Source organism: Pristis pectinata, chromosome 8, assembly GCF_009764475.1.
Source record: "Pristis pectinata isolate sPriPec2 chromosome 8, sPriPec2.1.pri, whole genome shotgun sequence".
Taxonomy (NCBI): Eukaryota; Metazoa; Chordata; class Chondrichthyes; order Rhinopristiformes; family Pristidae; genus Pristis; species Pristis pectinata.
The window spans coordinates 35735599-35751145 of NC_067412.1; the positions used below are offsets into that span (position 1 = coordinate 35735599).

The 15547-nt window shown below is 42.7% G+C and overlaps 1 protein-coding gene across 3 annotated transcripts in view; it reads left to right on the plus strand.

The window, feature by feature from the left end:
- LOC127573583 (interleukin-21 receptor-like) overlaps window positions 1-15307 on the plus strand; it is a 49848-nt gene extending 34541 nt beyond the window's left edge. For 2 of the 3 annotated variants that reach the window (XM_052021945.1, XM_052021944.1), the window contains 2 exons: window positions 244-328; window positions 13956-15289. In XM_052021945.1, the coding sequence (XP_051877905.1) occupies window positions 244-328; window positions 13956-14921 (1051 nt within the window). In that variant the 3' untranslated portion in view covers window positions 14922-15289. Of the gene's footprint in view, window positions 1-243; window positions 329-13955 lie in introns of all 3 variants that reach the window. The other variant, XM_052021943.1, reaches the window with a different exon arrangement.
- The last annotated feature ends 240 nt before the right edge of the window (window positions 15308-15547 follow it).

A 15547-nucleotide genomic window follows, 5' to 3' on the forward strand; every position in this document is an offset into this window, starting at 1 on the left:
ACTCCCTCATCCCACCACCAATGACTTTTCCAGGGCTTTGTCCTGTCTGATGGGTTTCAATAGGTGCCCAATGAAAGAGTTTATTCCTTCTGTTATTTCCTGATTTACAGTTTGCTGTCAACCATTGAGTATGTGTTTGCTTGCGTGGCTTACGTTAGAAAGTAGTTAATTGTGTGCTGCATGTAAAATAGAAATACATTCTTTGTGTGTGCCTTTCTCTCACTCAGTCATCTCCTTTTATAGACTATGGAAGAAACTGTGGGTGATTACTCCTGACCCAGCTCCATTCTTCAAGCCGTTGTTTGTGGAACATGGAGGAAATTTCACGGTAATCATCCACCATACATTTAAAGGGGGGTTTCAGAAGATGGGATTCTACAATATGAAGGCAGGGGCACAAAACCTGACGTTTCATTGAACCTGCTGCAACACAGGAAGGATTGCTCCAAAAACTCAGGGATAGCTATTTGCCAGACTCATTTTGAGTGTAAAATGTCTTCTTTCTCTCTAAAAGCAAACCCTGCTTTTGCTGTCATAAAAGTAGAAAGTGCTGGAGATGCTCAACAGATCGGGCAGCATCCATGGAGAGAGAAACAGACGCTGCCTGACTTGCTGAGTGCTTCCAGCAATATCTGGTGTTATTTCAGGTTTCCAGCACCCACAAATTTTTGATTTTCAGCTGCTGTTGTTGTTCTTATTTGAAGGGCTTTGATGGTCAGGTATTATTGAATGGGGTAATATCCCTATACTCACGTCACAGTAGAATCCAGTGGGGATTTCTCATTTTGACTGGTAGTAACTAGTCTCAGCAGTGAGTTTGTCAGTGATTATTCCTCACAGTTTGCAACTGATGTTCTACCACTCTATTTTACTGACTGCACAATGGTTGGAACCCTCTTCTAAATATTTATTCCAGGGTCCAGTGTGTTCACCCTATAATCTCCCTGCTCTTTGCATCTCAGTTTTTCAATTAACGTTCATCAAAATCATGGCAATCCTTCCACCTTGGTCACACCTCCTCCACAATCTGCAACCTTTAATCATCAAGCATAGATGAAGGCATCTCCATTTCACCTCTCTCCAACCATTGAAATACTGGTCTGTTCTCACCTTTAGCTTCCGATAACCTGGCCCTTCATCGCACCCAACACATTCCCACTAGTTGTATTTTGCTGGTTTAATATCTGTCCATTATTCCTAAATTCTGTCTCCTGCTATTCAGTCAATTTCTTAACTGACTTCAGTTCCATCTGCTTTGCTTACCTATTGTTTGTTCCTTTTTACAACAACATAGAAGGAGGCCATTTGGGCCATCAAGTCCATGCCGGCTCCTCATAGAACAATCCCATCAGCTCCATCACCCTTCTTCTCACTTCCCTGTACCACTGCACCTTATTTTTCCCACATGCCCATCCACTCCCCTTTTACCACATCTGCACAAAGGGGTTTATTTTTTTCAGTAGCTGGTTAACCCACAGAAGGTCTGTGGGATGTGGGAGGAAACCAGAACACCTATCAGAAACACAAGCAGGAACAGGGAGTAGACGCAAATTCCACACAGCAGTTGAGGTCAGGATTGAACCCATGTCCCTGGAGATGTGTGTGGCAGCAGTGCTAACTTTTGCACCACTGAGTCACCCATATGAAGGGCTTAATCAAGTCCATATTGTTATATCTATTGATTTTCCCTCGTTCCCTATTTTAAAACAGAATCCAGATCCTCTGACTGCTGGACAAGTTTTGTGCTATCTTCAGCTACCTGCAGTATTCAGTCCCACCAGCAGATGGCAGGTTTGCCACAACTATCACCTGCCACAAATTTAGTGCAAATTACATCTTGTGAGTTACATTATGAGGCCATTTAGTTCCTCCAGCCCATTCATTGAGATCATGGCTTTGTACACTCCGCCTTAATTCATTTTGCCACCAAAAAGAATCTTACCAGGACACCAACGTCCCATAAATGAAAACAAGCAATTCTAAAATTAGTAACTGATCTGGCATCAGTTATGATTTGTGGAAGAAAGTTCCAGATCTTCTTTTGTTTGTTTATAGGGTGTTCCATAACTTCATTCCTGAAAGACCTGGAACTATTTTTGTATACAGTGCTCCCTATAATAACTAGAGTAAGTGACACCTGTCAATCTTATCAGTCCTCCATAATGCCCTTAAATATCTGTTGCTCCGTCCTTTACCTATAACCCCTATTTCTGTAATCTCACCTTGCACTGTAACCCTTGGAATGCTGCAGTTATCAGGGTTAATCTCTCCAGCTCCCACGTTCTCCACCAAGTAGGTCAGTTAAAAAAACTTAACACATTGATTAACCCCGATAACCCCGACCAATGTATTCTTCCTAAAGTGTGGTGCTCAGTACTCAGTACTGCAAGCTGGGCAGGTTTTGGGTAGTTGCAGCATACCTTCTAACCACCCACCCTCCGCCCCCGTATGAGAGTCTGTCAGCTATAGTCAGAAAACCAGTAGCCTTTCTGATCGCTTTTTGTTCTGTCCAGGACCTGATAACATGGATTCCTAAGTCTCCTCCACTGTTTATAGCTTTTCAGTCCTCTGTTCAATGATTTTCAGATCCAAACTAGATGGCTCAATGTTTGACTATATTTAGATCTACATTCCATGGTTTTGTTCACTCACATAATTGATTAACATCTCTTTGTAACCTAATGTACATCCAGAGACGTGGTTTATAATGCCACGTCGCTTGTGTATTTAGCAAACCCTTCATCTACCTTGTTTACGAATGAGTGCACAATGCCAGTGGACACTTACGCCCTTATCCTAACTGGTCAAGGACTTTCCATTAATTTCATGAACTTCGTCTTTAGAAACTTTCTTCATCAAATGCCCTTGGAAGTTCAAACAAATAGAACTCAAAGGTATTCTCTGGTACAATACTTTGTCAACTTTTCACAAAATCTGACCACATCTGGCAGATGTGATTCATCCATTATGAATCTGTGCTGCCTCTCCTTGATCAGGTAAAGTTTCCTAGTTCATATCTCACTCTGGAGACTTGAAAATCTACTCCAGCACCGAAAGAGGTAGTGTCTTTCCGATGAAGTTAAACGGCAACCCTGTCTGTTCACACAAATGACCGCAGGGCCTTCTTTGGAAGAAAGATCAGAGAATTCCACCTGAAATCCTAAACAATATTGATCACTCAATCAACATTTCTAAAATATCACATTGTTGTGTGTGAGAGCATTGTGCACAAATTGGCTGCTGCATTTCCTGCACTGAACCAGTGGCCATACTTCAGAAGTACCTCATTGCTGTAAAATGCCTTGGGAGGTTTTGGAAAAACATCCCACAGTCTGACTGCAGGTCAGTTAGAACCCATTCCAATGCCACAATTCCTTCCTCTCCCAGAAACCAGACAAATGAAATAGATCCTCTCTTTCCCACTCATTTCTAATCAAAGGATCATAGAGTCATACAGCACAGAAATAGGCTCTTCGGCTCACTGTGCCCATTGTAACCATTAAGTCTTATCTACACTAATGGAGACGCAGAGACTGCAGATGCTGGAATCTGGAATAAACTGGAGAATGCTGGAGGAACTCAGTGGGTCAGGCAGCGTATGTGGAGGGAAATGGACAGCCAACATTTCGGGTCGAGACCCTTCATCTGATCCAGATGGACCAAGTGGACAGTTGATGTCTCGACCTGAAACATCGACTGTTCATTTCCCTCCACATACGCTGCCTGACCCACTGAGTTCCTCCAGCATCCTCCAGTTTGCTCCAGATTCCAGCATCTGCAGTCTCTGTGTCTCCATTAGTGTAGATAAGACTTGATGGTTGCAATGGACACATTCTGTTTTTTGTTCATCTATACCAATCCCATTTACGAGTACTTGATCTGTAGCCTTCAATGCCTTGGCAATTCAAGTGCTTATCCAGATAGTTTTTAAATGATGTGAGAGTATCTGCTTCCATCACCTTATCAGGCAGTGTGTTCCACATTGCAGTCACTCTCTGGGTGAAAGAAAATTTCCTGAGACCTCTTCTAGCCTTCTTACTCCGCGCCTTATACCTATTGCCCTCTGGATTTAGGTGTCTCCAATATTGGGAAACATTTCTCACCATTAACCCTTACCTATGCCCCTCATAATTTTTTATTCCTCTATCAGATAGTCCCTCAGCCTCCTCTACTCCAAGGAAAACAAGCCCAGCCCATCCAGTGTCTCCTCATAACTGAAACATTCCATCCCAGGCAACATCCCGGTAAATCTCCTCAGCACTCTCTCCAGTGTAATCACATCCTTCCTATAGTGTGGTGACCAGAGAGCACACAAATATTCCAGCTTAAACAAAGTCTTATAAAGTTATACCATGACCAGTATGCTCTTATCTTTGCCCCGATTAATGAAGGCCAGTGTTCTGTATACCACCTTCACCACCTTACCTACCTGTGCTACTGTCTTTAGAGAGCTATGGACTTGTACACCAAGGTCCCTCAGTCCCTCAGTACTCCCTGCACCCTACTATTCATGATATATTTCCTACCCTTATTAGACCTCCCAAAATGCGTCACTTCAAACTTAATTGCATTAAGTTCCATCTGCCATTGTTCCGCCCAACTTACTGGCTAATCAATATTGTTCTCTGACCTAAGAATGTCCTCCGCACTAGCAATGAACCACCAATTTTCGTGTTATCCGCAAACATAATGTATAATTTGACATTTTCTGAAGATTGTATATGATATCCTTTCCTCAGTTGGGTGCTACAGTGGCACTGCAGGTAGTACAGTTGTCTCACTACTGCCACTCGGATTCGATCCTGACTCTGGTGTTGTCTGTGTGGAGTTTGCAGCTCTCCTTGTGTTGGTGTGCGTTTCCACTGGGTGTTCCAGTTTCCTCTGACATCCCAAGTTCATGCTGGTGTTAGGTTAATATGTTATTGTAAATTTCTACTGGTTTAGGTGGCTGCTGGGAAAGTCAGATTGTGTATTACTGGGTATATGTTAGAGAAAAGGTCATGGGGAAAAAAGTGAGGGAATGAGATTTCTCTGAGAGTTGGCATAGGCTTGATGGGCCAAATGGCCTCATATGTCATAAGGGAATATGAAAATATGAGAAATAGCCATGTATCTCAATCTAGTTCACTGGTCATTAACTCCCCTTCCGCTCTGCCCCTACCGTTCCAGCCTGCAATAATAGTTACTGCTGAGAGCAGAGAGATTCACGCAATTGTGTGTATCAGGTTGAATCTTCAGAGGACTGATGGTTCCTCCTTGCTGTGGAGCATCGCTCAATGCTGGCTGCACACTGAAGGCGATGCTCAAAGACGTTCTTGATGTCCAAGGTTCTAGTTGCTGACCTTATCAGACAAGTTGCAACATCTCCCATGATGGGGAGTGGCGGGAAGCTCAGTCAGATCTGGGTTGTGGGACAAACTGATGATAATCTCAGAAAGTTGATAAGGAGATAGACTTCCCATCACCTTGAACGTTACACTTATCAAGATTTGCAGCTGTCTCTTTTACAACTATTGGGTCTTGCTGCTTGCATACCTCTTACGTTAGATGGATAAGATCCCAAATGGTGAATGAATACTGGATTCGTTGGGAATCTTAGTTATGGAAGCACCTTCCCATTCAGCCCAATTGTACGGAATTAAATTCCTTCCCTTTCTCTTCCATTGTAGAGAACCCCAACAGACTAAATCATTCCCATTGTGGAGAGAAGGGGATCCTTAACCAAACGAGAACATCTTTAGAACAGAGGCGTGTACCCCATTGAGAGTCAACACCTTCAGCAGAGGAGAAAGTCCAGCAGTGGGAATCAGCACCTTAGTAGCGAAGATTCATAGTTGAGCGACAGGAGAGAGGATCTCCACTGTGAAGCAGTATCTTAAGGAGATGAAGGAATCTGGACTAGAGTGAGAGTCAGTACTTTCAGGAGAAGGGACCCAGTGAGAGGCAGTGCCCTCAGGAGAGGAATGAATTGGTTCCAAGTGTAACAACAGTAAGCAAACCAGATCAGATACTCTCATTGAGTCCAAGCATTGTTGAAGTTCTTTTGAGTTTCGCAGGTCTTGGAGCCTTCCGTAACTCTTTAAGGAAACGGGCAGTCATTGAGTTAATGCTGTGTAACTCAGTGAGCTGCAAAGCTTATGATAGAGCCTTCTCGCTTTCGATTGGCTGAGCTTGTTGCCACGCAGAGATGACTGTAGTGTGTATAATCTAGAAAATGCATTGCAGTTACTTCACGGGGTATTCCAACAGCACCTCCGAAACCCATGAGCTCTACCACCAAGAAGGACAAGAGCAACAGGTGCATGGGAACACCAGCAGTAGGTCCCCTCCAAGTCACACACCATCCTGACTTGGAACTATATCACTGGTCCTTCATAGAGTCATAGGGAGATACAGCATGGAAACAGGCCCTTCAACCCCACCCAAGTCCGTGCCAACCACCAACCACCCATGTTACACTAATCCTACTTAAATCCCATTTTTTATTTTCACATTCTCATTAACTCCCCCCAGATTCTACCACTCACCTGCATTCTAGGGGCAATTTACAGTGGCCTATTAGCCTACCAACCCACAGTCTTTGGGATGTGGGAGGAAACCAGAGCATTGGCGAAACCCACAGTCGCAGGAAGAACGTGCAAACTCCACATGGACAGCACCTGAGGTCAGGATTGAACCCAGGTCTCTGACGCTGTGAGGCAGCGGCTGTACTAGCTGCGCCACTGTGACGCCCTCAAGATCAGTGGGTGTAAATCCTGGAACTCCTCACCCAATGCCACTGTGTGAGCACCTTCACCAAAAGGACTGCAGCAGTTCAAGAAGTTGACTCACCATAACCTTCTCAAGGGCAGGTAGGGAAGGGCAATGATGCCCAGAACCCAAAAAAGTGAATTAAGAAATTCATTCAAAGAGATCATAGCTGATCCGTGACAATATACTCCACTTTTCCCTATATCCTGAATATCTTTAACTGCTCAATCTTAGATTTGAAATCAATAATTCACTCAGCATTGTTAGCCAGTTGGGAAGGAGAGAGAGAGAAAAGTGTTTGCTAACTATATTCCTGAAGGTCTATTTCTAATTTTATACCTGTTGTTCTTAATCCTTGGAAATGTATTCTCTTACAAACCCTGTAAGATCTTAGAAAAAGCAGTCAACTTACATCTTATCCTTCTAAATTTCCGGGAATACAGCCCTACTTTCAGTAATCCATTCTCATAATGAATCCATTTAAATATATGCTTCACTACCTGCAAGGCCGACACCCTGGATTTGTAGGACAGTGCTTCCAGTGTAACAATGTCAGAACTTCTGCAGCAAGTTGGCTATTTTTGTACATGTGTGCTGGTTCATGCAAACCCCAAACCTGCTGATACCTGCTCCACCCATTCTGTCTGTGTTCAGACATTGGATTCCTCATGGAGTCCAGTTTAGGAACACAAAATTGTGGAGCTTCCTCACCACAAAAATCTGCTTGAACAAGTTCTTTTGTGGTTTCCATGGAGGAAAATGGTAAGTGTTAGTGTTATTACATTTTTCTAGTTGACTGAGTTTATTTAGATGTTTTAAGTGATATAGATTTAGCAAAATAATAGTTAATATTTTTAATAGTTAGGATTTATCCCTGTCAGTGTTTTTCAGCAGTTTTGTGTGTGGGGCATGTTCTGCCCCTTCCCCTACCGGACATCACAGAAGGCCTTGCCTCTGAGCTGTGTCTCACTGCTGAGTGATGTAGCAGAACCTCTCACAGTCATCCAGGTCAGGTCTGACCAGAGTTTTGTACACCTAGAGCACAACTTCAACCCCCTTGCATTCCAGCCGTCCAGCCAACATTCCATGAATCCTTTTGATGTACATCACTTTGGTTGCTCCCTTCAAATTAGAGTATGTGTTCTAAGGCCTTCCATTGTTGGCCATTCCTGGAAGAAGTAGACCTTACTAGTTCAGCACCACTCTGGGACTCCACTAAAGAAATGCCTAACACTTGCCTTCCAGCCTATGGACCTTTTCCCCTCCTTAGTTGGTTCCCCATCACCCACCAATCTCACCACCCTCATGCACAGCCCAGCCAAAACCACCCAAGGTTCTATTCCTGATCTCTAAATTCTTAGATATCCCAACCCTCTGATCCCCTTATGCAGGTAACCCACTGTCACAAGCCAGCTCCAAGTACTGGTCTGTTCTGTGATAGCTACACAGAACCAGATAGGTTAGGAGTACTGGAGTGCTCAGTGGGGCAACAATCCCATTCTGCACTGTTACCTACTGAATCCTTTAGGAGGTGCGGACACTTGCATTGGGTAAGAACAGAACTGAAATGCTCTTCTGTAGTCAAATAGCCAACAGACAGTCAGTCTATGGGATCTCAGATAGGCAGTATCAGGGAAGGTTTCCACAAATGGTTACTGATCTGGTGGGACTCTGCTGAAGGAGGAAGGAGTTCGAAGAAAACAGTTCTGGCTGTCTGGTTTTGCTAGTTACTTTGCAACGCAAGCTGAGATGAGGTGGAGGAAACTGATAATTCTCAGATTTTTAAATGGATTAGCTTATTGAAACATTTGAGCTGGATGCACACACGGGTACATATGTGCACACACACACATAAACTTACAGATGCATGCATGTGCTCGAATTTAAGCACATATGTGTATGTATACACGTACACACAAGCTCACACATGCACGCACACGTGTTCACACATACTCACACACACCATTCAGTTCATGATCTGAGGTGTTATACATGCTTTTTCCTGTCTGATGATCCTTTTGAGATAAAACAATTGATCAATATCAGAGCTGTTAAAATAACAATAACAAGTGAGAAAACCTCAAGTGGGTTTGGAACTTTTACAGGAGAGGGACCCGCAATAATTTTCACTTGAGGGCAAAGCAGTACAGTTTGTACCAGGAAAGTACAGGCCTTGTGTATGGGACACGTTGACACTGTGGTGTTTCTGTTAATTTATGGGTTGTCCATTTCACATCAGCAGACTCCTGCTTTCATCTAATTTAGAGCCGTCTCAGAAAGCTACGGCAGAGGAAGGGGCTGGGTCTGTGTTAACTCTTTGGTCTAGTTATCTAATGAGTGCACTGCCCTTTTCCTTACTCCATCTGCCACAGTTCTTCAAATCTTGTCCTTTCAATTTTTATCCATTTTTGGATGTTATTGTAGGATTTGTTTCCACCTTCCTTTCGACAGCACATTCCAGGTTTAAGCAGCTCGCTACATTAGCTTGTGAAAATAAAAACAACTGCAGATGCTGGAAATCTAAAGGAAGAACAGAAAATGCTGGAAGTGCTCAGCTGCTCAGGCAGTGTCTGTGGGAAGAGAAACAGAGGGTGACCATGGGGATAAACTATAAACAAGGTTATCTGGTCAATGGGTGAATGGGAGCAGTTAGAGAGTGAAAAATTTGCTCTTTTATCTCCTTTCCACTATTTGGCAGTCTATAACGTACATCCTCTCTATGACATAGAGAGTTTCACATTGGCCCACCTATCCCTTGGATCACCAGATCCCATAAGGTCCCTGTGCTCCTATACTGCCTTTAACATTATCCTCTGATCTCCTGGACAACTCCTGCTCAGTTTCTGTTTCCTGAGTAGAAGAGACCAGGGGTGCAACTCCCTGATCACTGTCACCCTCCTTTAAGATGGGCAGGAATAACATCTGAACATCCTTGTTACAAGAATTTAAAACAACATAGACAGGGTGCAAAGTCAGTCAAGCAATATCACTTAAGGAAATGGTTACAACTGTGAGGAGTACTGTGAAGAATAGAACTGTGAACTGTAATACCAATAAACAAGGCCATATCAATAGAAGTGAGAAACAAAGAGAGACAACACATTGTTGCAAATGTCCAGTAAAGCCCTAACAGAGAGAAATAGAAATGCAAATATGTAGCCAGATTACAGATGTCCAAAAATAACTACGTAACATTAGCAGAGACAGACCAAAGGGTAGAGAAGGAGCAATATTCTTGAGGTGCAGTCAAGAGAACATTTTTTTAACCAGCATGTAGCAAACCCAACAAGAGAGGGCAGTTTCAGACTTAGTTTTAGGGAATGGACTTGGGTCAAGTGGGAAAGATGGCTTTGGGGAGTATATTGGGGGCAGCAATTAAAGTTAAGTTAGATTTAACATTCTTAGTGACTACTACCCTTTATGGTTGCACTAGGAGTAGAAGTTTTAAACTGGGGTGTAGGTTGAGATGATTTCACAAATGTAGATTGAAAATAGCTACAAAGTTACCATATCAATGCTGAGGGACATTAAGGAGGAATTAGTGAGAGTTTGGAACAAGTTTTTTGCCATTAAATGAAGAGGATGAGTTCCTACTTCTAGATCCCTATGGACATCAAGGATAAAGCAAAAAAGGGAAGATTTTAATAAATTCAGGGAGCTCAACTCTATAGAAACCCTGGAGGAATATAGCAGCTGCACGGGTGAAACTAAAAAAGAAGTTTGGAAGATAAGGAGACCGATAGATAAAATCAAAGAAAACTTTAAAATGTTGTACAAGTAGATGAAGGGAAAGATAACGAGAAAGAAATGAGTATTCCTTTCAGGGAACTAAAAAATAGCAGCCTAAGTGTGGAGGAAGAAGATGTGTAAAGTTCTGAATGAATACTTCGCACCTCTATTCCTGAAAGAGAGTGATGGTATTCCAAGGGAAAGTGACAAGTTGGAATATAAATGATCTCACTGACAGAAAGCAAAGGGTAGTAGTCACTAAGAATTTTAATAATTAGTAGGCTGCATGCAGTGGGGTTCTGGAAGGCTCAGTTGTAAAATGCTGGCTTTTTGTGGTATACATAAATGACTTGGACTCTCAAGAAGTTAGTGATGAAACTAAAACTGGCAGATGAGTTGGCAGTGTAGAAGGACACTGGGCCAAAAGAGCCATGGCATTGGAAGGTGCAGGAGGGTCAATGAGCTAGATATTGCAGCAGGACGAGTAACAAAAAAATGATTGCAAACAATGATTGACCAAGGGAAAATGACTGGGAAAAGTATTTAATCATTGGAATTTTGGGTTATCAGATCAAAACATCAAAGTCAGAATGGACATCCTTTAATTAATGTCTCATGGGGGATTTTGGTACCTTTTTTATGTGACTAACGTGAGAAAATGGTGTCAAAGTACCATTTTCAACCAGAAGAGGATCAAATCTATTGCGATGATGTGACATCATTTCAACGGGCTTCTGACACTGCATAGTGGTCGGACATGTGTCTTGGAACACGACCAGAAGTAGGTGGTTCAATTTCAGAGTGTAGCTGGAAATGATCGTAAGAACATAAGAAAATAGGAGCAGGAGCAGGCCATCAGACCCCTCAAGCCTGCCCCACCATTCAATATAATCATGGCTGATCTGCTCTAGGCCTCATATCCTCTTCTGCCATCAATTCCCTGACCTTTCAAAAGTTTATCTCCTTCCTCTTAAGTATTCCCAAACTGGATTGCATAACCCTTCGGGGTAGTAAATTCCAGAGATTCACCGCCCTCTGTAAGAAGATGTGATCTAATCTATGTAAATTTGATTCTTGCATGTTTAACACCTAAACAATTGGTTCTCATTGATGCAGTTTCCAAGTTAATGCCTCACACTTCCAGGTTAAACTTCCTAATGTTGATGTGCTTACAATAGCTTAATCAGCACTCTAATTCTCAACCAACGTTCTTCCAAACGTTAGCTACATTTGTAGAATGTGATGAGCAAATGCAAGTGTAATGGAAACAAAAGATGTTAAGTCTTATCAATAAGTGTCATTTGAAAGAGATATGGTTGATCCTGATCACTGAGCTGAAGGTTTTAGAGAATATCTAGTGCACTTCAATTGCACAAGTGTCTGTTATGGAACTGAGGTGGCCACCAGCTCATATCTGTGAAAAATATGACCTATTTGTAATTTTGTTTTTCCTTCCAAGGCAGATAAACTTTCTTGATAAAGTACAGCAGACCCTTGCTTGTGTTTACTTTGTTTTTACTCACCAAAGTGCCGAGCAGGTACATTGGGACTCTGTTTCCCACTCATGGCCTAATGCATTATTTTTGGTGAATATTGGAGGTGCTTTAACGTGGACCACAGATTTCAACCCATTCTGTCCATTCCCAGGAATTTTTGATGGGGTAGTGGAGAGTGAGCTTTAGTTGGTGATGGTATATCTGCCCTGGGAGTGTTTGATTGAACACTGTAAAGGAAATGTAGAGTATGCTTTACTTTGAATCTTAGCTATGCTATACCCGCCCTGGAAATGTTTGATTGATCACAATCTAGGGAATGTAGAGGATGCTTTATTGTATATCTCTCTTGTACTGTACAATTCCAATATAAATTACAATACAAGGGTACTTGTCGATGCAGTGTTGGGGGAGTTTTACATTTTTACTTATTCTTCTGCTTCTCTTTCTCTACTATCTTGGGGCTCAATGTTATTGAAGCAGGTTCGCTGTTTTCCAATTTTATTTCTACTGAGTTCCAAGTGTCCTGATGCTTTGCTCCAGAGGTATCAAGTCTGATCAGTCTCCACCTCTGGCTGATTCTCCCACAGAATCTAAATCCTGAGAAACTCCCTACTGCCCTGAGGCTTCTGTTCCATAATCAACAGCTTTTAAAATTGTGCAATAGGTGACCATCACCCCTTTGTTCTCCTCACAATCTGTCATTCCTTTCGATCATTACAATGAAGCACTTTGGGACATACTGCTGTTGAGAAAGATCCTCTAGAAATAAGAATTCTTTCTTTTTCCATATATTCCTTTTGACTGGCACCATTCCTTCCCCCAGGTTTCTCGTATTTATTGGTATTGGTATTGGTTTATTATTGTCACTTGTACCAAGGTACAGTGAAAAACTTGTCTTACAAACTAATCTTACAGGTCAATTCATTACACAGTGCAGTTACATTAAGTTAGTATGGAGTGCATTGATGTAGTACAGGTAAAAAAAACAATAACAGTACAAAGTGTCACAGCTACAGAGAAAGTGCAGTGCAATAAGGTGCAAGGTCACAACAAGGTAGATCGTGAGGTCATAGGTCATAGTCCATATCATTGTATAAGGGAACTGTTCAATAGTCTTATCACTGTGGGGTAGAAGCTGTCCTTAAGTCTGGTGGTTCATGCCCTCAGGCTCCTGTATCTTCTACCCGATGGAAGAGGAGAGAAGAGAGAATGTCCTGCGTGGGTGGGGTCTTTGACTATGCTGGCTGCTACACTAAGATAACGAGAGGTAAAGACAGAGCCCAAGGAGGGGAGACTGGTGTCCGTAATGCGCTGGGCTGTGTCCGCAACTCTCTGCAGCTTCTTGCGGTCTTGGGCAGAGCGGTTGCTATACCAAGCCGTGATACATCCTGATAGGATGCTTTCTATGGTGCATCGGTAAAAGTTGGTGAGAGTCAAAGGGGACAAACCAAATTTCTTTAGCCTCCTGAGGAAGTAGAGGCGTTGGTGAGCTTTCTTGGCCATGGCATCCACGTGGTTTGTCCGGGACAGGTTGTTGGTGATATTCACTCCCAGGAACTTGAAGCTGTCAACCCTCTCTCGACCACAGCACCACTGATGTAGACAGGTGCATGAACACCGAATTAAGACGGGGCAGACATGATCACCACACCTTTCTTCAAGAAGTCTTACTATTATTGTACTTATTTCCCTTGTTTTCATACAGCCCAGCAGAATAATGTGATGCATAATTCATCAAGCAATGCCATTGAACATGCGGCACCAACTAATTGACAATATTGATTGATCAGTATTTAAATTGGCTTTAATTTGTGACCCTTTGGAAGAGGATGGTCATATTACTGAATCAAATTGGTGCATGACAAATCATTATTCAGATATCTGAACTTCATAACAGGTTTACTTGTGAAATAATGAAACACAAATCAGCAACATATTATCAGCAGCAGTTTTTGACCTGCTGTCTCTTTCTTGTTTCAGAAGTGGGTCAATGCTCGATATCCAGATGCATTGTATGAAATCAGTGAGAAGAATGCAATGGTGTTGGAGAAGGGTGACACAGTACAGGTATACGACGGACCTATTGCTCTCGACAAAACGTTGATGATGGGATTGAAACCCTGGGAAAAGCAGTCTGACATTCATTCCTCGTGGCAAGCCTTATGTGACCCAAGTACCTGTACCTCAGCTCACTCCAGGGGCCAGTTTGGGAACAACATCCAACAATGGAAGGATAAGTCCTATGGCCGGGTATCAATTGATACCGTGACAGTGACTGACGAGTCCAGTTGCTCTCATTGCAAATACAAATCCAAGCCAATCAGACCACCCTACATGACTCAATGTAACAGTAATCCTGCAAGAGAGAATTCCAATGTGCAAAATTATCCCCCCAGTAGCCAATTTTTCACTCATCTGAATCCACTTACATCAGGAGCCCCTCAGCCCTGCAACAACACCACACCACTGAATGGCATGATGTCCCTGTTGCAATCCTCTGGTGGTCTGGATGGAACAGATGGAAATATTCTAGATCTTCAGTGCCTCAACATAGGTGACTGGGACCCAGAAAATGAAACTTTCTCTTTAAATGATGAAGATGCCTCTTGGGCTGATAGAAATGTTAGTGAGGGTGGTTCGTGGAGTGACGGAAGCCTTGATGCCATCTCCTCGTGCAGCAGGCTGGAACCAGACCTTGGTTATCCAAAGGTATCACTGGATTTAGATACTGTTGATAGTGGATTCACTGAAACGGATCCCTATTTTATGACTGCTGTTGATTTGGGATGTAATAATAATATGGGCACTGATGGAGCTGCATACGGAAAAGAGCCAAATGATAACAGCCTTGCCAATTCAGAGGAGCAAAAGCAGTATTACAGGAGCTACGTGAAGCAATGGGTGAAGTCCCCATCCACTAGTGCGGACTGCAATGCTCAAGGTTAGCCCTGGCCGGCTCCTAACTTTTGGCACGTGCAAGTCTGTCAGAATGCCATCCCTACATAGGTAAAAATGACAGCACTATGGGGGATCGAATCACCTATAAAGATGGTTGTCCTGGGTTTTTTCTATTAATTGATTTTGAATGCTGTAAAGGGAAGTGTGTTCCAGACATGTCTTCCTATGCTGATTTGTTAAGACAACCCAAGCCTCAGCAAGCGTTCCTGCTGTTTGTCCCCAACAGTGTGATCTTTGACTTGGATTCCCTACCTGTGTGCTACTTGGAAATTTTTCTAATTATCCCAATCTTCAAAGCCTCTAATATACCTCATCCCCACTGTTATCAGTAGATTTTTAGCCAACGAAGGAAATAAATAAACTCATCCTTAAGCAACAATGACCAGCTCACATTTCTTTCAGTTAAATGATTCACATTTCTATCTCCTCAGATGGCTCTTGGAAGCTGGAGCCACTACACAACTGGATCTATCATTGTGAACTGGAACTCTTGACTTGCCCACAGGCAGTTTCTGGGGCAACTGTCAGCTCTTATCCACTTAATAGGTTAGAAGTTGGCCACGTCAGCAGAGGTGGTATGGGTGTTGGTTTATTATTGTCACTTGTACCAAGGT